At 42.8% G+C, this 22,007-nt stretch overlaps 1 protein-coding gene across 4 annotated transcripts in view; it reads left to right on the top strand.

Moving 5' to 3' along the window:
• Window positions 1–22,007, top strand: part of ST3GAL3 (ST3 beta-galactoside alpha-2,3-sialyltransferase 3) — a 194,103-nt gene that overhangs the window by 90,535 nt on the left and 81,561 nt on the right. For all 4 annotated transcript variants that reach the window (XM_055341757.1, XM_055341758.1, XM_055341755.1 and 1 more), the window contains one exon: window positions 6,966–7,008. In XM_055341757.1, the coding sequence (XP_055197732.1) occupies window positions 6,966–7,008 (43 nt within the window). The remainder of the gene's footprint in view (window positions 1–6,965; window positions 7,009–22,007) is intronic.

The following is a 22,007-nucleotide window of genomic DNA, read 5'->3' as shown; positions in this document are numbered from 1 at the left end:
GTAGTTCATGCATCCCGATGTTTATAGCAAGCAGCATTATCTACAATAGCCAAATTATGGAGACAGCCCAAGTGTCCCATCAATTGATGAATGGATAAAGAAGATGTGGTGTGTATACAATGGAATATTACTCAGCCATAAAAAAGATGAAACCTTGCCATTTGCAAGGATGTGGACGGAGCTAGAGAATATTAGGGTAAGTGAAATAAGTCGGTCAGAGAAAGGCAAATACCATATGATTTTATGTGTAGAATTTAAGAAACAAAAGAAATGAGCCAAGGAGGAAAAAGAGAGAGAGAGAGAGGCAAACCAAGAAACAGACTCTTAACTATAGAGAATAAACTGGTTACCAGAGGAGAGGTGGGTGGGGGAGGTGGGGGAAATAGAGGACGGGGATTAAGGAGTGCACTTGTCACGAGGAGCACCAGGTGAGGAATGAAGTGTTGAATCACTGTAGTGTACCCTGAAACTAATATTACACTGTATGTTAACTAACTGGAATTTAAATAGAAACTTTTTTTAAAAAAAGGACATGGTAATTAAGTAAGAAGGAAACAGGAATCAAGGAATTCTCTCACGTTTCAAGCTCAGGAGCTGGGTGAATAGTGGTACCATTCATTAAGCCAGGGACTACAGGAGGAGAACCAGGTTCTGCACATGTGAGAGTGGTGAAAGAGAACTCTGTGTGAGGCAGCCTGAGTTTCAGGTGTCTGTAGGAAGTGGAAATGTCCAGCAGACAGCTGGGTATACAAGTCTGGAGCTCAGGAAACAGTATGCGACTGAAGACTGAGACTAAAGTCCACTTCGCCTCTGATCTTAACCCTACAGAGCTTAAAAGCAGGCCTTGAAAGGAGCAAACGTACTAAGTAATTTAACTGCACCTCAAAAATAAATAAGGAATGCACAAATATCCTGCACCCAACAAAGTAAAATTCACATGGCTGGCATCCAATCAACCAAGCTCACCTAAAACTAATACAATACTCTGTTAACTATACTGGAATAAAATAAAAAACGTAAGGGTGTCTGGCTGGCTCAGTCAGTAGAGCATGTGACTCTTGATCTTGGGGTTGTGAGACCTCATGATCTCGGGGTTGTGATGCCTACACTGTGTTGGGTGTAGAGATTACTTAAGGAAAAATCTTTAAAAAATTTAAATTAAATCAAAAACTTAAAATAAATAAAGAATGACCAGGCAATTCAGAAAAGCATGAAAATACAACCCATAATGAGGAGAAAAAACAATCAATAGAAATAGGCCTAGAGGGCGCCTACGTTGCTCAGTCAGTTAAGCATCTGCCTTTGGCTCAGGTCACAATCCCAGGGTTCCGGGATCGAGTCTTGCATTGGGCTCCTGCTCGGCAGGGAGTCTGCTGCTCCTCTACCTGGTCCCCCTGGTCGTGTGTGCGCACTCTCTCTCTCATGTGTGCTTTCTCTCTCTCAAATAAATAAATAAATTATTTTAAAAAATAAAAAAAATTAAAAAATTTTTAATTTTAAATTAATTAAAAAATTTAATTTTAAATTAATTTTAAAATAAATAATTAAAAAAATTATTAAAAAAAAGAAATGGGCCTAGTGATAATGCAAAGGGTGGAATTAGTAGGCAAAGACATTGAAACATGTATCTTCAAGAAGGTAGAAGAAAACATGGCACTATTAAGGAAAGACATATAAGATATAAAAAAGAAATATAGAGATTTAAAAACAGTGTTTGAGATGAAGAATATACTGAATGGGTAAACGGCCAATTAGACACTCCAGAAGATAAGAGTAGTGAACTAGAAGATACTTCAATAGGGATTACCTAAAATAAAATACAGAGAGCAAAATTACTGGGAAAAAAAAATTGACAGCATCAGTGACTGGTGGAATGTCAAGCAGACTAATATTGTGTCATTGGAAGAGAGAGCAGACATTTTGAAGAAGTCATGGCCAGAAAATTTTCAAATTTGATTAAAACCATAAATCCACAGATCCAAGAATCTTCAGTGAACCCCAAACATAAGAAAGGTGATGAAAACTGCACCACAGCACAAAACCATAAACCCACAGATCCAAGAATCTTCAGTGACCCCAAACATAAGAAAGGTGATGAAAACTGCACCACAGCACTTCGTAAGTACTCTCTGGTCATGTCTGAGGGAAGTTGGCATTTGAGAGGAAAAGTGGCCTCCCGTTGAGAGCTGCAGGAAAAGCAAGGTCTTGCAGGGCAGAGCAAGGCTTCGGTCTGCTGGGAAGTAGAGGGAGGTAAGCCAGAGGACATTCTAGAAAGATTTTATTTTATTTTTTTAAAGCTTTAAAAATTTTATTTATTTAGGAGAGACAGAGAGAGAGAGAGAGGTGGAGATGTAGGCAGAGGGAACAGCAGGCTCCCTGCAGGGAGCCCGATGCGGGAGTCCATCCGAGGACTCTGGGATCATGACCTGAGCCAAAGGCAGATGCTCAACTACTGAGCCACCCAGGCGCCCCTATAGAAAGATTTTAAAAGGAAGGTTGGTGAGGGAAGAAAAACCCACAGCAGAATGAGGGTGAGGGGAAAACAGTCTACCGCCCATTTTAACAGTGGCCCATTTGACGTAGGCGTGGCCACACCTATTGTACCTGGGAGATGAAGCTAGCTCTAAGTTTTCCAAAGACTTCCTGTGTCCCGAGACCCTACCTTTGTTCAGGACCGCCCATTCCTTCTTCTGGTAAATGCTCCCAACCACATGTGTCATGTGGGAATCATAATTTTTTACAACCCTGTCTCCTGTCGCTGTGATTAGAGCAGGTGTGAGGAACGGATGCACACTAGGCCATTTGGGCCCTTCCTGGGAGTTTTGCTATCAGGAGCAGAGAGACTGAGTCCCTTTCTACGCTTTGGTTGTCTGAACCATTAAATTGCTCTTTCTGCCTTAATTAGTATAACCAGGATATTGCACATTCAAGACACATCAGGGAATAATCAAAGCCGACTTCATTTTGTTTCCCCATGTCCCCTTAAAATGTTTTCAGTGTGGGAGGTCCGGAGAATCTTTTTGATACCACTGAGGTAATAAAAATCCCATGGTCACATTGAGTCACCAATTCCAAAATTAGAGTATCCAGCCTTATGTAATAGCCATAGCTTTCATTTCATTCAAAGCTCCAGTGACTTTTCCCCTCCCTGCACTTAGGGCTTCGTACCAGCAGGTGCCTGCCCCTGGGAAGGGGATGTGCCCTGCTTGGCGTTCTCCTGCCACTCCTCCCCAGATGCTGGCTGTAGTTTCTGACCTCTCTAGAATCGGTGGGAAATGGAGAGAGAGAGTGTGAGCAGAAAAGACATAAGATCCTGTTAGCACTGTCTCAACTGTTGAGTGTTTAAAGCTAATGTTTGTGGGATGCTCTGGTAGCCATTCTGGAGACCCCCTCCAACTAGGGACCTTCTGTGCAGTTCCCCTGATGGGGGTAATGCACTCACTGAAACCTCTTCACTCCTTCTGCAGCTCCTGGGACTACCGCTGTCTTTCCACTGAGGGAACTGCTGAGGCCCTGGCTACCCCCGGACAGATGTTTTGGAAGGGACCTAGAACAAACCCATACTAGCTCATTCACACATCCTTTTCTACAACAAATTCTGGGCGTGGAGACTGGCTCTCCTTCTCATCCAGCCCATCTTGTGTCCTTTTACACTTGTCAGATGGAAGTCAGGCCCCTGGAAGTCCACCATGTTCCCTATTATTTAAGGCTCAATGTCAAGCTTCCCTCACAAGGAGTGAGGGACAGACAAGTCCTACCCGTTCTGCCTCTTAAGTGAAATGGTGTCCATAGCTCTACCCTCTCCAGGGAAGTTGTTCGAATCCTCTGTCCTTAATTTCTCAAAGCCAGTAACTTTTATATTTGAGGTAGGGAGGGCCTTTTGAATTACATAGCAAGCTTTCAGATATTTCCCTTAAAAATTTACATCTCAGTCTAGAACCTCACCTTAGTATCTGAGATTTCTCATCCTGGAGTCTTTTTTTTTTTACACTGGGTTGTGTTTTTTTTATTTTTTTTAATTTATTTTTATTTTATTTTTTTTATTTATGATAGTCACACAGAGAGAGAGAGAGAGGCAGAGACACAGGCAGAGGGAGAAGCAGGCTCCATGCACCGGGAGCCCGACGTGGGATTCGATCCCGGGTCTCCAGGATCGCGCCCTGGGCCAAAGGTTGGCGCTAAACCACTGCGCCACCCAGGGATCCCCCTCATCCTGGAGTCTTGCCTGAAATACCCTTTTTTGTTTTAAAAAGAGAGAGCGCAAATGAGCAAGGGGGTGGGGAGGGGCAGAGGGAGAGGGAGACAGAGAATCCTAAGCAGGCTCCACACCCAGTGCAGAGCCTGACTCGGGGCTGTATCTCACGACTCGAGCCAAAATCAAGGGTTGGACACTTAACGGACTGAGCCACCCAGGTGCCCCTCAAATGCTCTCATTAGCATCCTATTAGACTAATTTGATTTGCATATATGACCATTGTGACCAAATAATCTTGGTAATAACTATCAACAGATATTTATGGATCACCTACTATTGCAGCCATGAAAGAGAGTCGCTTCCAGTCCTCATGGGATGCCAGTCTAGGACAGGGTTTATAGACTGTTAGCCCACAGGCTGAATCCTGCCCATAGACACATTTTGGGTAACTTTCATAATCTTTAAAATTTTCTTGAATCTATTGCTAATAGTTACGCATTGAGAAGTTTTACCTTAAAAGATCCAGATTCTTGAATTAAAAAAAAAAAATTAGAAGATGGCAGTGCTGGGCCTGCATCGCTGACTGCCTTTGTTAGCTGGTGCTGGTGGAGGCTCCCCCTTTGGCAGGGCGTGGAGTCTCCAGATGGGCTCCAATCCGCTCGGCTGTTACCCAAAGGCAATGTCAGTTGCCATTTATCATTGTTGGGCTCACACAATTACCTTTCCTTAAATTACAGAGTAAAGTGAAACATCTCTGGTACTCCTGTCTCTTAACAAAAGAGAGAAAACAACAGTCAAAGAGAGCCTTGAAGAGAGTATCTTTAGAAATGCAAAGAATTCTTATCTATTTAAAATGCAGTTAGTACATGTTTGTATAAAACCAAATTTAAGGTGCCACTGGAAAATAATCCATAGATATCATTGTGGCTACTGTACAAAAATGAAGAGTGAAAAAAAAAGACATTTCAACTGGATTTGTTTTTAATGCAACTAAAATTAGTAGTATGAGTTACTATGGGAGAGTATCATATCCCCCCCCTTCTCCCTTCATTTGAGTTATGTTCTTGCTTGGCCCTGACATCTGAATTTGCAACGAGGGGAAACATTCTTTGGTGTCCCTGGAAGGGAGCAGCCAAAGCATGGATTCACTCTATGTCCAAGGAAGTGTTAGCTCAGGTCTGAGGAGCAGTAGCAGGCTAGTTGCCCCAAGGTTATGACCACATGGGGGAGAAGCAACAGGTGTGGGCAAGTTAATGAGATTTTTTTTACGGAATGATAAATAGGATTGTTGAAAGAGTATTAACCTTTGAAACCAAGCCTTTTTGCGAATTTTGTTTTCGATTTATTTTTTAAATTAAAGCCTTTTTCCCCCCTTACTGACTTTTAGAAGTTCCTGATATATTAAGCAAAATCTCTCGTCCATCTATCTGAGTTGGAGCAAAAGCAGAGTTATTTTGAGGAAAGGCATTGACTGCTCAAGTGTATTCTCCTGGGAGGCCAGGTTCTGTTGGGCTGTGTCCTAGCTGATAGCTTCAGTTTTAAGAAGAGGAATTACTCTCCTACTACAGCTCTGCTGCTTAAGAAAGAGTACAAATCTGGGCCTTACTTGGCCTTGCAGAATGGCTCCTGTGAGGTACTTGCTAGTATGTGTAATGTCCTTCTCTTGGCCCATCGTTGCTTATTAAAGACTGAGTTCCCCCAAAACCTTGCTGCATGGTCTTTTCCATTTAGTTGTTTGGTCCTGGTGTTCTGTTTTACCTTCAGGTGAAGCCAGGCTCGCTGAGAACTGCATTCATAGACTGCCTTGTTTTGATGTAGTCACTCTACACACACACACACACACACACACACACACACACCTTGAAATCATTGAACAAAGATATAAGAAATGATCTTAAGACATTTCTCAAGGCTTAGTCACAGGAATAGCTGTGATTCTCCTGGTTTATTTATGAACACTGTAAACCATTTTATCAGTGCTTGCATTTAGCTTTAGCTATGAGAAATCTTGGGGGTGCATCTATAATCATCCCCTAGCAAGCATATAGGACCTTATAGGTCATCTGATTTTGGAATTCTCATCCTGGCTGCGTTTTACTATTTTTCTTGTGCTTCTTTCCCCTTTGGTCCCAGATATCTTCTTTTTAAAAATCTTATACTTAATCGACTTTGTAAGACTGACTGCTTCAACTTCACTTTAGGATGAGGCAAGACATAAAGGACTTAAACTCTTAATGATTTATCATTTGCAGTAAACATCCTACAACTTAATTTTAGATGTTGTTTTAAATTTCCTATCCTTTATGTAATCAGATATGTCAGCTCTTTGTGGTTGTCATGTAGAAGAAGGGATCATGGCTATGGATTTGAAGACCCCTTGGCTTCCATGTCTTCATAGTGAACATAGCTGCTTCAGCAAAAAATTATGATTAGAACTTAGAGGAAGCAGAGACTGCTTCTGGCCCTATTACTTCTGGGGGTCTGGTTTTGTGGTTTAAGTAAATTTTAGTCAAGTACCACATTTAAACAGGAAGGCAATTACATGCCAGCTAGGACTGCTGGCCTAGAGGGTCTGGGAAACACCTGGCATTGAACCTGGTCCTTCAATAAACAGGTGTTCAGCATGACTTAAATTTAATCGCGGCTTATGTATTTGGGTCTGTTCCTTGAGCAGGTGTCTGTCCCCATGGTCTATGTCTGGGGGATAATACAGTTTGCTAGTGTCAACAGTGGCTTGACTTCAACGACATTTTCTGGTTTTCTTTTTCAGAGTATGATCGGTTGGGTTTCCTCCTGAAGCTGGACTCTAAACTGTGAGTAGAATGAGAAAGTGCCTTGACTCTGTGTTAGAGACATCTGTGGGAGCTGGGGTCCAGCTTCAAAGGCTCGCCTCCTTAGCCCTGTGTTTGTTGTGGGACTCCCTGGGGTCTCCGGCCTAGTCAGCCAACTCTTAGAGCATGTTGCGGTTTGCAGGGGCCCAGAGAGGATGAGATTGTAGGTGCAAACATAAAACCTTCAATTTGGCTGGTACAGGCAGCTCCGTACATAAGGAGCCACTGCCGGCTTCAAGGAAGAAGGAGGCCTTTGGAAAGGCTTTTGCAGTAGGAAGCAGTGCCTCACGAAGATTCTTGGCAGCCTGGTGTGCAAAGCCTTCCGTGATCAGACTTCCTCTCCCGCATTAGCTCCTGTCACTCTGCCACAGGCAAAGCCTCCATCCCCCTCTGCCTCTCTACATGTGTTCCTTACTGGTGCTTGCACTTCCCTTTCCTGGCTGGCTGGTCAACTAGGAAAACTCAAAGACCACCTCTTCCCTACACAATATTCATGACCTCTTCTCCATGCTTCCTGTGAATGTTTGTCCTCTGTCACCCACGATCTCCGTGTACTATAATTAACTGTGTAATAATTATCAATTTATTAAGAGCTTGGGCTCAGAGCCAGACCTGATTTGGTTCAAATCCTGGATTGCCATTTACTGTCTTTGTGATTGGGGGTGAGCTACTTAGCCACACTGAGCCTCACTTCCGTCTGTAAGATGAGGACACCGATATACCTACCTCACAGGGTTATTGTAAGGATTTAATTGAAATCATTAATTCATAGGGGCTTTCAAGTACAGAGTATGTAATCCTTTCAGAATCCTCCCCCCGTCCTGGCCTTCTTGGTCTCCCTAGCACCTACCACCGTGGCCCCATGATGGATGCATGGAGGAGAGGTGGGTGACCTAAGATGCCTTGAGATTGGGCTGTATCCATCCTGTGTGTTCATGCCCTGCCCGGCACCTCCCACATGGTTGATATGCAGGAAATGGTTGCAAAACTGCCTGTGGCTTCTATGCTCTCTTGCATGAGGCCTTGGCCAGAGCTGCTTGTGATGGTGATGACTGCGCCTGCACACGATGCACCGAACCTAGGGCTGTTTGGCTTTCCCACTGAATTGTCTACTGCCTAGGCCTGTTTCCTGATTTGTGGTTCTTGTGCCTCAGGCTGTGAGTTCAGGCATCGTAATTCTCCCAGTTGCCTAACATCACAGAGGCAGCCACGAGGGAAAGATGGTCCACTTTTGATATCAGGCCCGTAGAGAGATGTCAGCCACATGTTAACATCTGGGGACTGGGGCCCAATTATGCTAGAAAGCCACAGACCTCACTCTTAGGAAAATTCTTAATTTAGTGCTCTGGGCAGAAAAGAAATCCAGGATAAGTTGTAAACAAGTGAAATGCCACCAGAATGGAAGAGATGTAGTAATTTACCAAGTCAAATCACATTGATGAACAAAAGGCATGTTATCTGAGACACGTTAACTACAGTATTTAAACGGTCTCCAGCGGCGTAAGGAGGGGAATTAGGAGGGCGCTCCTGTCCTGCTGTCCTGACAGTTGGGTGGTACCCAGCAGGCTGTTGTGCAGCTTTCTGTGATGTACCAGGCTTGACCCATGAGCCATTTGAGTCAACCTGATCTTTTTTTTTTTTTTAAGATTTTATTTATTTATTCACAAGAGACACACAGAGAGAGGCAGAGACACAGGCAGTGGGAGAAGCAGGCTCCCTGGAGGGAGCCCGACATGAGACTCGATCCTGGGACTCCAGGATCACACCCTGGGCTGAAGGCGGCGCTCAACCACTGAGCCACCCGGGCTGCCCTCAACCTGGTCTTTAGTTCAGGGAATAACTCACAAGTTAAGGTATAACCTGGAACTCTTCCTGTTTCTTATTGCAAAGGCTTTTCCAGTCTAGTGCTTATCTTTAGAAGAAAGCACATGGGGATCCCTGGGTGGCTCAGCGGTTTAGTGCCTGCCTTCGGCTCGGGGCATAATCCTGGAGTCCCGGGATCGAGTCCCACATCGGGCTCTCTGCATGGAGCCTGCTTCTCCCTCTGCCTGTGTCTCTGCCTCTCTCTCTCTCTCTCTCTGTCTTTCATGAATAAATAAATAAAATCTTTAAAAAAAAAAAAAGAAAGCACAGATAATGTGGGAATGATTTTTACCTGCTTCCAGGAAGAAGTTTCCAAATTAAGAGTTCTGATATAATCCCTTAGCAGTTTCCAGATCTCCTCTTATGAAGTCGCCTTCTGCTGTATCGTATTCTATTTCCAGCCTACGGGAAAGAACCTGAACTTGAGTTCTGACTCAAGAACTGGATTTGAATCCTGCCCCTGCTGCTTAGGATTACATGACTAGCTAATTTGTTTTAGTTCTCGGAATACCAGTTTTTCCTTATGAAAAATGTAGGTGGTAGTACATACCTCCCAAGGTTTTTAGGAAGAATAGAAGAAAGGGTTGTATAAAATATGAATACATTTAAATGTAAGAATTTCTTTTTATCTTGATTGGATTAATTTAGATTCTTAAAATTTTATTTATTTGATTTTTAAAGTGAACAGTTTTTTAAACAGAATTGTCTAAAATTGAAGTATAGTTGATACACGATGTTACACTAGCTTCAGGTGTACAACATAGTGATTTAAAGAGTCCACACGTAATGCTTTGCTCACCACAAGTGTAGCTGCTATCAGTCGCTGTACTTCTGGAGTATAGGAATTCATATGTTTTGGAAATTTTTCAGCCATTACTTGTTTACTTATTTTTATTTTTTAGTTTGTTTATTTATTTATTTATTTATTTATTTATTTATTTATTTATTTATTTATTTTTTAATAAATTAATTTTTATTGGTGTTCAATTTACCAACATACAGAATAACACCCAGTGCTCATCCCGTCAAGTGTCCCCCTCCGTGCCCGTCACCCATTCACCCCCACCCCCCGCCCTCCTCCCCTTCCACCACCCCTAGTTCATTTCCCAGAGTTAGAAGTCTTTATGTTCTGTGTCCCTTTCTGATATCACGAGTGCACAAGTAGGGGGAGCAGTTGAGGGAGAGGGAGAAGCAGGCTCTCCACTGAGCAGGGAGCCGGATGTGGGGCTCAATCCTAGGACCCCAGGATTATGACCTAAGCCAAAGGCAGACACTTAATCGACTGAGCCACCCAGGTGCCCCCATTATCCGTTTAAGTATTGTCTCCGCCCATTCTCTCTCCTCTCCCTTTTAATCAGTTTAAATGTTAGACCTTTCATTCTAGCCTCCAAGTCTACTAACATCTCTTCCATATTTTTCATCTTTTGATCCTTTCCACATTAAACTGGAACCCCAAAGGACTCAGCATAGGATGACCTAGAAGGAAACCTGCACCCCTAAACCAGGACTGCAGTAAAGGTTGCCAGGATCTGAGTGGATCAGAGTAATAAGTTGTTTGTTTTTTAAGATTTTATTTATTTATTCATGAGAGACACAGAGAGAGAAAGGCAGAGACACAGGCAGAGGGAGATGCAGGCTCCTTGCAGGGACCTCAATGTGGGACTCGATCCCAGGACTCCAGGATCATGCCCAGGGCTGAAGAGAGGCACTCAACGGCTAAGCCACCCAGGCGTCCCAGGGTAATAAGTTAGTAAAACAACACTCAAAAAAAAAAAAAAAAAAGAAAAAAGAAAAAAAGCAACACTTGATATTCACAGCCTGGTGAGCTATGGAACCTCAAGCTATGAACTTCAAGTATATGAGAGTTTAAGGTACTCCAGACTGGCAGTGCCTGTCAAGGTCTTGGCAGAGGCAAATGCAGACCTGCTCTGGAGATAGACATGAACTCCTTGCAAATAACCTTTCAAGGAAATGAACAGCTAACAGTAAAAATAACTAAGCGCAAAAGGAAATAAGGCTCCATTAGTGAGAACCATGAAAAACAACAGACAACAGAGGGGGACCCATAAAGACTTGTGAAATCGGAATTACCAGACACAATTGATAAAGCAATTAGATTTACTATGTTTAAGGAAAAAAAAGACAAGGTTGAATTATATATTACATACATGGAATAGGGGATTATAAAAAGCAAAATATTGGAAAAATAAAACTTCTAGAATTGAAAAACCCATTTAGTAAAATTGAAAACTCAATAGGATTGATCAGGATTAGATACAACTGAAGACCATGTTAGTGAACTGGAAGATAAGTCAGAAGAAATGATTTGTAATGGGTTAGCCAGCATTTTCTGTAAGGGCCAGATGATCAACATTTTAGCCAACATTGGCTTTATTGTTTCTGTTGCAACTCCTTAGCTCTACTGCCATAACATGAAGGCAGACAGGGACAGCACGTAGACAAATGAGTAAGTTTGTATTCCAATGAAATTTCATTTATGGACACTGAAATTTTAATATAGTTTTTATGTATCATGAAATAGTCCTCTGATTTTTTTTTTCTCAGCTGTTAAAAATAACTCTTAACTCATGGGCCATAAGACAAGATAGTGGGTTGGATTTGGCCCACGAATCATAGTTGCCTTCATTGAGAGTTCTACACAGATATATCTACATGAAAATTGTCTCCGCACCTCAGGTGCTTTCCATTCTTGAAATCCTAATACGCAGAAATAGTCTTTTTTTTTTTTAAGATTTTATTTATTTATTCATGAGAGTGTGTACACCGAGAGGAAGAGAGGCAGAGACACAGGCAGAGGGAGAAGCAGGCTCCTTGCAGGGACCTCAATGTGGGACTCGATCCCAGGCCTCCAGGGTCACGCCCTGGGCTGAAGTTGGCACTAAACCGCTGAGCCACCCAGGCTGCCCCAGAAATAGTCTTAATTATTATTTTTTTATTTTTTTTAATTTTTATTTATTTATGAGAGAGAGAGAGAGAGAGAGGCAGAGACACAGGCAGAGGGAGAAGCAGGCTCCATGCACCGGGAGCCCGACATGGGATTCGATCCCGAGTCTCCAGGATCGCGCCCTGGGCCAAAGGCAGGCGCCAAACCGCTGCGCCACCCAGGGATCCCAATTATTATTTTTTAAAAAAATATTTTATTTATTTATTCATGAGAGACACAGAGAGAGAGAGAGAGAGGCAGAGACACAGGCAGAGGGAGAAGCAGGCTCCATGCAAGGAGCCCGATGTGGGACTCCATCCCGGGTCCCAAGGATCACACCCTGGGCTTCAGGCGGCGCTAAACCGCTGCGCCACCAGGGCTGCCCAAATAGTCTTAATTAAATAATGTCTCTAGATCCAGTGATTCTCCCCAAATCTGGAAATAGATGTTTTGGATTTTTTTGGTCTTTACTATATTATTTTAATTATATCCCTGTGAAGAAAAATAGTCTCCTCTTTCCTTTGAGAATTCCTTGCTGCTTGTATCTATGTGACAAAATCATATGTCAATACTTTGAAAATTATTCAGAATACTTATATGCATTGAGCTATCCGACAAAACCTTGTCTTTTAACTACAAACTATGTTCAGGAGGCCAGTGTTTTTTGGCAGTTAAAAACGTGGACCGTGGTGTCAGATGTGGATTTTTTAAGGCCCAGTTCCACGTCTTACTAACTGTAATCTTGAGTGAGTTATAAAATGGGAATGATAATAATCATCCAAGGATGAGACAGCCTGCCCTTATCAGTGTCTGCTAAACTGGGAAGGATATAGCCCAAAAATGAGACTTGAGCCTCAGCTTGCCTCCTGTTCGTGCCTCAGATTTCATTTTTTAACTCATACATTTAACAAGTATTTTTTTTAAGATTATTTATTTTAGAGAGAAAGAGAGAGAGTGTGTGCCTGCGCTTGTAAGCAGGGGGAGGGGCAGACAGAGAGGGAGGGGAAAAGAATCCCAAGCAGACTCCCCACTGAGTGTGAAGCCTGACTCAGGGCTTGACATCATGACCCCGAGATCATGACCCAAACCAAGAGTACTACACTCACCCGACTTGAGTGAACACCCCCAGGGACCCCGCAAATATTTCTTGAGTACCAACTATGCTCTTTGTAATTGGGATAAAATGAAATTCTAAGCCAAATGGATGACCTTACAAGCTTGATTGGAAAGGGTTCCTGTGAGCCAGAGGCTTAGTGAATGGGAAGGGGGTAGATGAGAGTCACAGGGGAGGGTAGGAGGTAGTATTTCTGGATAGTATGAACAATGAGCGGGTTTTTGTTTTTTATTTTGTCTAATAAGAATGACATAAGCTTTAAAAAAAAAAAAAGAAGGACATAAGCTGTCGCTTAGAAGCATAAATGGAGTACCAAGAGGATACAAGGAATCCTTGGCTGCGTGGGGAACACAAGAAAGAGCACCCTTCCATCACACAGGGCTGGAGAGGAAATAGGATTTTCAGAAGAGACCCAAGTTTCCATGACAGCAGCAGATGGAAGTGATGGTCCCTGAAGAAGCCGAGGATGTATAAGGGACAACCCAGTGGAAAGTTAGAATAGTGAGGCCGGGAGAAATGAGGGATGGGGCCGAGAAAAGCAAGCAGAGAGCAGTGACTTGAGCAGGAGGAGACCAACAAGGACATAATTGAGGGACTGAACAAGAATATCCAGGATGTGAGGCTGCCCCAAGATTGCCCAAGAATTAATCTCACTTTGTCCCCAGAATGGGGAGGGGGGCCATGGAGGCTCTCAGTGCGCTCAACTCCCGGCTGGGTTGATGATACCTCTGGTGGGGGAGGGGGAGCAGTCTGGTTTCTGGGGAGGCTCCGGGTTCTCCTCTGGAGGGTGCTGGGGAAAGGCTCAGGGCTACAGGTTGCTGCCTCAACAGTGGGGTAAGCGTTTCTTCACTTATTCAGCCAATTTCTTGAGCAACTTGAGTGCATCAGGCAGTGTTCTGTGCTCTGAGAGTATCCCGGTTGAACACGATGGTCATTGAACCAAACGTGTAACCAATAAGTAAAGTTTTCAATATCTTGGAAGATTAACAGGTGGCCTGGAAGAAAATAGAGCAGGATAGGTGAATGCTGGAGGAGAGATTTTAAGTTTGAACTTGAGGTAGTCAGGGTAGGCCTCATTGGAAGGTGATATTTGAGTCTTCAAAGGAAGAGACGGGGTTAGGCCCACCAGTATGGGGGTGCAGAGCATTCAGCACAGGACCCTGAGGAAATCTGTTATGAGGAATGGATGGCAGTGACACCAGGAGCCGGGAATGTGCCCGTTAGTCCGGTGGAGAGAAGAGCCACCTGGAGCCTTGAAGGAGCCAGCCCCTGGTGTCCAGGTGTGCGTGTTTCCTGAGCTCACGTCAGCCTTCGGGGAGTTGATTTGGTTAAATGGAGGTTCCGTCTGTTTCAGCTGAGTGTGGGCAGGTGCTCTGTGCTCTGGGAAAGCTCCTGTCTGCTGCCACAGTGTGGTGTTTTATAGTCACTATGTGGGCGAGAGCTTGGGGACTGCAGTGCTCAGCCTACTTTCATAAGGCATTCTCTGTGAAGACACAAAGATACAAAAGCCAAACCAACCATTTTTAACCCCCAAAGGCTTGTGAAAAATCAAGCCAACTCTGAAAAGCCCATAAACCTGGGACAGCCTAAAATAGACCCCAAGACCTAGTTTTCTGTTTCCCGAGGAGCCTGCCAAGTTCCCTGTGGCTACACCGGGCAAGTGTTTATTGAACACTTACTATATGCCTCGTGCTGTACTTGGTGCTTTCTGCGTTACCTGTCCTCACCACAGCCACTTGGAAGATGTCACCAGTCCCGTAGCTTAGATACCGTGTCATCTGAAGCTGTTGACTCCCAAATGTGTCATGCAAGCCTAGTCCTCTTTGCCTGTACTGCAGACACGTTTATCCAGGTGCCTCCTTAACGTGGATGTTTAGGCATCTCACACTTCACATATCTAGAACCAAACTCCTGATTCACACCCCTTGCCCCAGTACATGGTGACTTCATCCTTCCAGTTGCTCAGGTCAAAAACCTTAGCATCACATCTTTGACACTAATCATCAGCAAAGCCTATTGGCTTTACCTTGAATATCTCCAGATCCAGCTGCTTCTCTCTCCCTCTCCCACCATTACTCTGTCCAGACAGCCACCATCCCCAACATTATTGCACTCCTGGTTGTTTTCACGCTTGTTTCCCGGTGGTCCAATTCCACACGGAAGCCAAAATGATCCTGTTAAGTGCAAGATAGACCTTCTTTCTCCCGTGATTAGAACTCTCCAATGGCTCCCCATTTCTCTTAGAATAAGGGCCAGAGTTTTTATCACACTCAACCAAGGCCCTTCCATAGTCCCGACCTGTGTTTTCTTACCCCCTCCTTGTTTATTATGCCAGACTGGGCTCCTTGCTGTGCCTCAAATACTACAAATATTCCCACCTCAGCCTCTTGGCATTTGCCCATTTCTTTGTTTGGGATGCTCTTCCTCAGACATCTGCGGAGACTGCCTCACCTTTTCAGACCTTAGCTCAAATGTCCCTTGCCTGTGCCATTTATGGTCATAACTCTAACCTCCGTTGGCATTCCCCATCCCCCCCTACCGTGTCATTTTTCTCCAGTGTCTTTCATTGTCAGCTATCTATGTTTTGCCTAATTGTCGGTTGTTCCCTCCCACTAGAGGGAGGGCAGGTGGAAGGAATTTGTCTGTTTTTTTCTATTATTTCTTAGCACCTAAAACGGTGCCCAGCTCTTGGTGATTGCTCAGTAAATATTTGTTAAATTAATGAGTGAATGAATTGGTGGACAGTTCTATGAAGTAGGTGGTATTTAAGTGCATTTTAACAAATGACAGCATCACCGTAAATAAAATTTACCCGCATTTACAGAACTGTGGGTGATCAAGCCAGCATTCAGACCCTCTGCTCCCTGGCTCCTGACTTCCTACCCATCCCACTATTCTAAAGAGCTTTCCCACCCCCACTGCCCCATTTTTCCCCCCCAAATTCTAAGTGAGCTTCATAAGGGCAGGAGGAATGAATGTCCTGCCCACAGATGTATTCCCAGGTGCCTCGTACACTGTTCCTGGTGCCCAGGAACTAATTAATCAGTAAGTGTTAACTCAGTTAAGGACAGAGGAAGAGAATATAAGACAGACTAACACCATCTTTAATAACAAAACCCAGGCCCCTGGTCTCAATTTTGGAAGATTTTGGAGGAATGGGAAGTACAGTGATGAGAACTGCCACGTGGCCCTGTCTTCAGCCCCGAGTGTCACCGTCTCCCTCAGGGTCTCTCACTTCCAGACTGCTGCCGCCACCATCACGATGACTCTAGAGAGCACAGGTTGTCTTTAATGCTTTAAAAAGGAAGGAGAGAAAACAACAACAAAAACCTTTTTTCTTGGTTCCTTTAAGCAAAGCTAAAAATATTTCACTAAAGATGAAAAAGGGGACAATAGAGAAATAAACCCCGAGAGCATAAGAAACCCAAAAAACTCTGTAGTTTGTGGTCTGCAAACTACAGAGTTCTGTGTCTTCTCTTGATGGCTCAAGCCAGAGCCATACTTAGTTCACAGCAGGAGAGCACAGCATTACAGAATTTCATGGGGCTCTTTGCTTCACAACTTCTAGCTTGTTCACAACCCACAGTTCAAAGACTTCCTCCTACACATCTCGATACCTATGTGATCAAGACCCAAAGAGCCACATTCCTACTTTGTAGCTCACCTGGAGCTCTCAGCCCCTCTCAGCCCCTTAAACTGGACTGCAGATTGGAATTACTGGGGAGGTTAAGAAATTACCCATGCCTGCATCCCACCCCGTATAGACTCTGAAGTCATGGGGTTGAGGTGTAGCTTGGGTATTGGGGTTTCTTAAGCTCTTCAGGTGAGTCTGATATGGTTCCAAGTTGAGATTCCCTGCTCTGAAAGATACTGTTCTGTCTGAGGAACTCTCCACTTTCCCAGGTAGTTGATACCAAGAATAAACTCAGGTTTGAGGGGAGAGCCCTGCCGACACACAGGAGTCTGTCTGCATACATTGTCTTTCAACCCAGGTCCTCACCACCCAGAGATTCTTCTGATGTAGCAGATCAGGAATCAGACATAGGTGCTTTAATGTTTAAAAGTTCTCTCAGGTAATTCTAACATCCCAGGATGTTGAGAACTATGGGAGATAGCCTTCAAGCCCGTCACTGTAGTCAAATCTGAATATCATACTAACTATTGCGGAATGTAGCAGTAGTTATATTAGGATAGTGGCATTGTGGGTACCTTTTTTCCTTTGAGTTTACATTTCCTGTGTTGTCCTCATATACATTTACAATGAAAAGACATATTTGAATATATTCTTTTCTGTAACTTTTTTTCTAACTTCCACAATGGTCTCTACATCTTTAAACACTACTTTCAAAAATCTATTTTATATTAATTTTTGGGTACCAGTCCTTTCTCTAGCTTTTTCTTTATGGCCTTTTAAAATCTGAATCAGTTGAAGGGTTTCCTATGCATTTTATTGGCCTATTTAAGTATCTCTTCCTTATCTGTAATTGAAATAAATATTTGTGTAAAGACTTAATATCTGTCTTTGCTCTGCTGTCAAATCCCCAGGAGGTCTGAGGGTGAGACATGTTAAGTCTGGAAGAATGGGCAGACCAAATCATGCAGGGCTTTTTAAAAAAAAAAAAAAAAGATTTTATTTATTCATGAGAGACACAGAGCAAGAGAGAGGCAAGGCATAGGCAGAGAGAGAAGCAGGCTCCATGCAGGGAGCCCGATGTGGGACTCGATCCCAGGAACCCAGGATCACGCCCTGAGCCAAAGGCAGATGCTCAACTGCTGAGCCACCCAGGCAACCCCGTGCAGGGCTTTCTGTAGAACAGTAGTTTAGGCTTCATCTCGAGGGCTTCATCTCAAGGGCAGACAGTACAAGTTTAGGCTTCTATTTGATATTGAAGGTTTTTTTTTTACGATTTTATTTATTTATTCATGAGAGACTCAGAGAGAGGCAGAGATACAGGCGGAGGGAGAAGCAGGCTCCCTGTGGGGAGCCCAGTGCAGGACTCGATCCTAGGACCCCAGGATCACACCCTGAGCCAAAAGCAGATACTCAACCACCGAGCCACCCAGGTGCCCCACACCCTTTTTTAAAGATTATATTTATTTAGCCATTGAAGTGTTTTAAGCAGGTGAAAAACATACCAGTTTTGACCTGTAGGAAGATGACTTTGGCTGCAGGAGGGTAGGTGGATTGGAGAGGACAGAACTATAAAGAGAGATAGTACATAGTAAAGAAATAAAGGACAGAAATCAGTAGAGAAAAATCAACAAAACCAAAAGCTGGTTCTTTGAAAAATCGTAATAAAATTGATAAACCTCTAGCCAGGCTAACCGAGAAAAAAGAGAGAATATACAAATGAGCAATATCAGGAATATAAGGCGCATTATTACTACTGATCCCATGGATATTAAAAGGATAATGAAGGAATATAATTAACAACTCTGTAAAGGCACATTTAATAACTTAGGTGCAATGGACCAACTCCTTGGAAGGTACAAACTACTAAAACTCACACAAGAAGAAGTAGATCATCTGAATAGGCCTGTATCTACTAAAGAAATTGAATCGAAATTTAATAACCTTCCCGAACAGAAAATACTACACTTAGTTGGTTTCACTGGTAAATTCTATCAAACATTTAAGGAAAAGATGTCACGGGTTCTCTATAATCTCTTCCAGGAAATAGAAACAGAGAGAACAAAAAAAAAAAAAAAAGAGAGAGAGAGAGAGAACACTTCCTAACTTGTTCTATGAAGCTAGCATTATCCTAACATCAAAACCAGATGAAGACATTATAAGAAAGGGGGACACCTGGCCAGCTCAGTTGGTAGAGCATGAGACTTTTTTTTCTTTTTAAAGGTTTTACTTATTTATTCATGAGAGACACAGAGAGAGGCAGAGACAGAATCAGGCTCCCTGTGGGGAGCCCCATGCGGGACTTGATCCCAGGACCCCAGGATCACGCCCTGAGCCAAAGGGAGGCTATCAACCACTGAGCCACCCAAGCATCCCAAGCATGAGACTCTTGAGCTCAGGGTCATGAGGTTCAAGGCCCACGTTGGGTGTACAGATTGCTTTAAAAAAAAAAAAAAAGATATTATAAGAAAGGAAAACTACAGATCATTATCTCTTGTGAACATAACAGAAATCTTCAACAAAATATTAGCGTTTTGAATCCAACAATGTGTAAGAAGAATCAACACTACGACCAAGGGGATTTATTCCAGGTATGCAAGCCTGGTTCAACATTAGAAAATTATGTATTCCATCCCATCAGCAGGCTAAAGGAGAAAATTTATATGGTCAAATTTATTAGATACAGAAAAAGCATTTGATATAACCCAATATCCAATCATGATTTTAGAAAAAAAAAAAACTATCAGCAAACTAGTAAAAGTATAAGGACCACCTACAAAAAATTTGCAGTTAACATCATACTTCATGATGAGAAAACTAGATGTGTTTTCTCCAAATTGGGAAGAGGCAAGAATGTCCCCTTTCTCCATTCCTTGACAGTATTATACTATAAGCTCCAGCTAATTCAATTAAAAAAAAAAAAAGAAAGAAAGAAAGAAAAGGAGAGGAACTAAAAGGATTAGAGATTGGGAATGAAGACATAAAACTGTCTTTTTTTTCATAGATGACATGATTGTCTATCTAGAAAAACCCAGAGACTTGCCAAAAAACTCCTGGAGCTAATTAGCAATTCTAACAAGGTTGTAGGATACGAAGTTAATAATATACAAAAGTCAGTTGTTTTCCTATATTCCAGGAATAAGCAACTGAAATTTGGCATTAAAAACAGTGTCATTGAGGAAACACTGTGACAGTGGAGGCAGAGAATGGAGTGATGTGCCCACAAGCCAAGGAACGCTGAGGATTGACAGCTGCTACCAGAAGCTACAAAGGAGCACAGAGCAAAGTCTCCCTTACAGCCTCTAGGAGGAACCTCTTGAGGGAACCACCTTGATTTTAGACTTCTGGCCTCCTGAACTGTGAGAGGATAAATTTCTGTTGTTTTAGGCTCCCTGGTTTGGGATAATTTGTGGTGGCAGCCTCAGAAGCCTAATAGTGGGAGAAAAGAAGTGCCAGGCAGGGCACCAGCTGGCACAGTCCTGGGGGTGTCAGGATGTCTACTCTGCCTTAGATGAAGATTGCCCATCAGAGATGCCCAGACCTGCGTATCCATGTTTAATATGGTTATGACAAGTATGACGTGTATTTGTTTCTTAATACGTCATAATACTAGACTGTGAACCTCTAGAGGACAGTGAAGTCCTGTGCTTTAATTGTTCCAGTGCAAAATTTGGATTAGCAGAAACAAATGAAACCTATGTTAATTACTAATAGTATACTGCATGCCCACTAAGCACCGAGCCTTATATACATTATCTCTTTGAGACCTCACCTCTAAGGTAGGGGCCATTGTTATCCGTTTTGCAAGTAAAAACTCAAGCCTTCAAAGAATTGCTGCATCTGGGAAAATAAAAAGAATAGCTCATATGTAAAAAAAAATAAATAAAAGTAGGGACGCCTGGGTGGCTCAGCGGTTGAGCGTCTGCCTTTGGCTCAGTGTAATTCCGAGTCTGGGAATCAAGTCCTGAATCAGGCTCCCTGCGGGGAGCCTGCTTCTCCCTCTGCCTATGTCTCTGCCTTTCACTCTGTGTCTTTCATGAATACATGAATAATATCTTTTTTTTAAGTAAAAAAATATATAAAAATACAGTATCATTTATATTAGTATACGCACGCAACGAAAGACTTTGGTATAAGTCTAACTACACACACACCTACTAGCAGAGGTTTGGAGATAGCCAGGGGAGTTGGAGATGATAATCCAAGTAAGAAACATAAAAGGAACAATTTTTGCCTCATTAGATTAGTAAAATGATAATAATTCAGATGATCCAGAAGTAGTAAAAGCAGAAATCAAGCATTAAAACAGTAGGAGTAAAAAGAAACCCAGAAAACAAAAAACAGTAGGAGTAGTTAACTGACATTTCTGTAACCTTTCAAAGAATGTTTTAACCTACATTGTTGTAGGAAATCATTTGGTCTTTCCATCCATTCTAGAAAATATGTATTATTATAGCTATTGTAAGAGTTGAGGAAACCAGTTACTTCTTATTGGAGGTTATACACTAACTAGTAAGTGGAAGAGCTAGCTTCTTAAACTCAAGTCTTTTTACCTTTATGCCCATTGTTCTTCATACCAAAGAAAGCAAGGGCTTTGGTGAGAGCAGAGGATGAGTTTTAGACTCAGTTTGTCTTGTCAAAAATGAGAATAATACTTACCTTAAAGTAGGGCTGCACCAATGGTGTGCAGAGCCCTGGCTAAATATTTTTAAGTAGCACCTCTGGTATATAAACACATTGATGGGCCCATGTGAGATGTAATGATTTACTGATGAAGATTTAGAACAGTGGGGAAAGAAGATGAGAAAACTAAATGTGGTCTCAAAGAGATAATGTATATAAGGCTTGGTGCTTAGTGGGCATGCTTATGTATTTGTTTATTATCCACTCAGTACACATGAAAGTTCTTCACAGTATCCAGACACCACCTCTTTCTGTTCTGGTTCAGGCTTCTCTGTGGATTTTATTGTCCAGGGCATCACTACTGGCTAATTCACACCTCCTACCACAAGAAAAAAAAACTAATAATACTGTTATTATTCATAGTGCCTTAGCTCTCTGGAATTTGTGTTTTTTTTTTTTTAAAGTTTGTTTATTTGAGAGAGAGAGAGTGCACATGCACACACTGGCGTGGGGGCGGGTGGAGAAGGTGGGGGTGCAGAAGGAGAGGGAGACAGAATCTTGAACAGACTCCCTAAGGAGCATGGAGCCTGACATGGGGCTGGATCTCATGACCCCAAGATCATGACATGAGATCAAGAGACAGCTGCACAACTGACTAAGGTACCCAGGAACCTGCATTTGAAAAACTTCAATGTCTGCTCATAATAAAAACCCTCAACAAAGTGGGTATAGGGGGAACTTACCTTGGCATAATAAAGACCATATATGAGAAGCTCATAGCTAACATCATCCTCAACAATAAAAAG

The sequence above is a fragment of the Nyctereutes procyonoides genome, unplaced genomic scaffold, assembly GCF_905146905.1.
Source record: "Nyctereutes procyonoides isolate TBG_1078 unplaced genomic scaffold, NYPRO_anot_genome, whole genome shotgun sequence".
NCBI lineage: Eukaryota > Metazoa > Chordata > Mammalia > Carnivora > Canidae > Nyctereutes > Nyctereutes procyonoides.
Note: the sequence above shows the minus strand (reverse complement) of the source record. Positions and strands in the feature narration are given on the sequence as shown.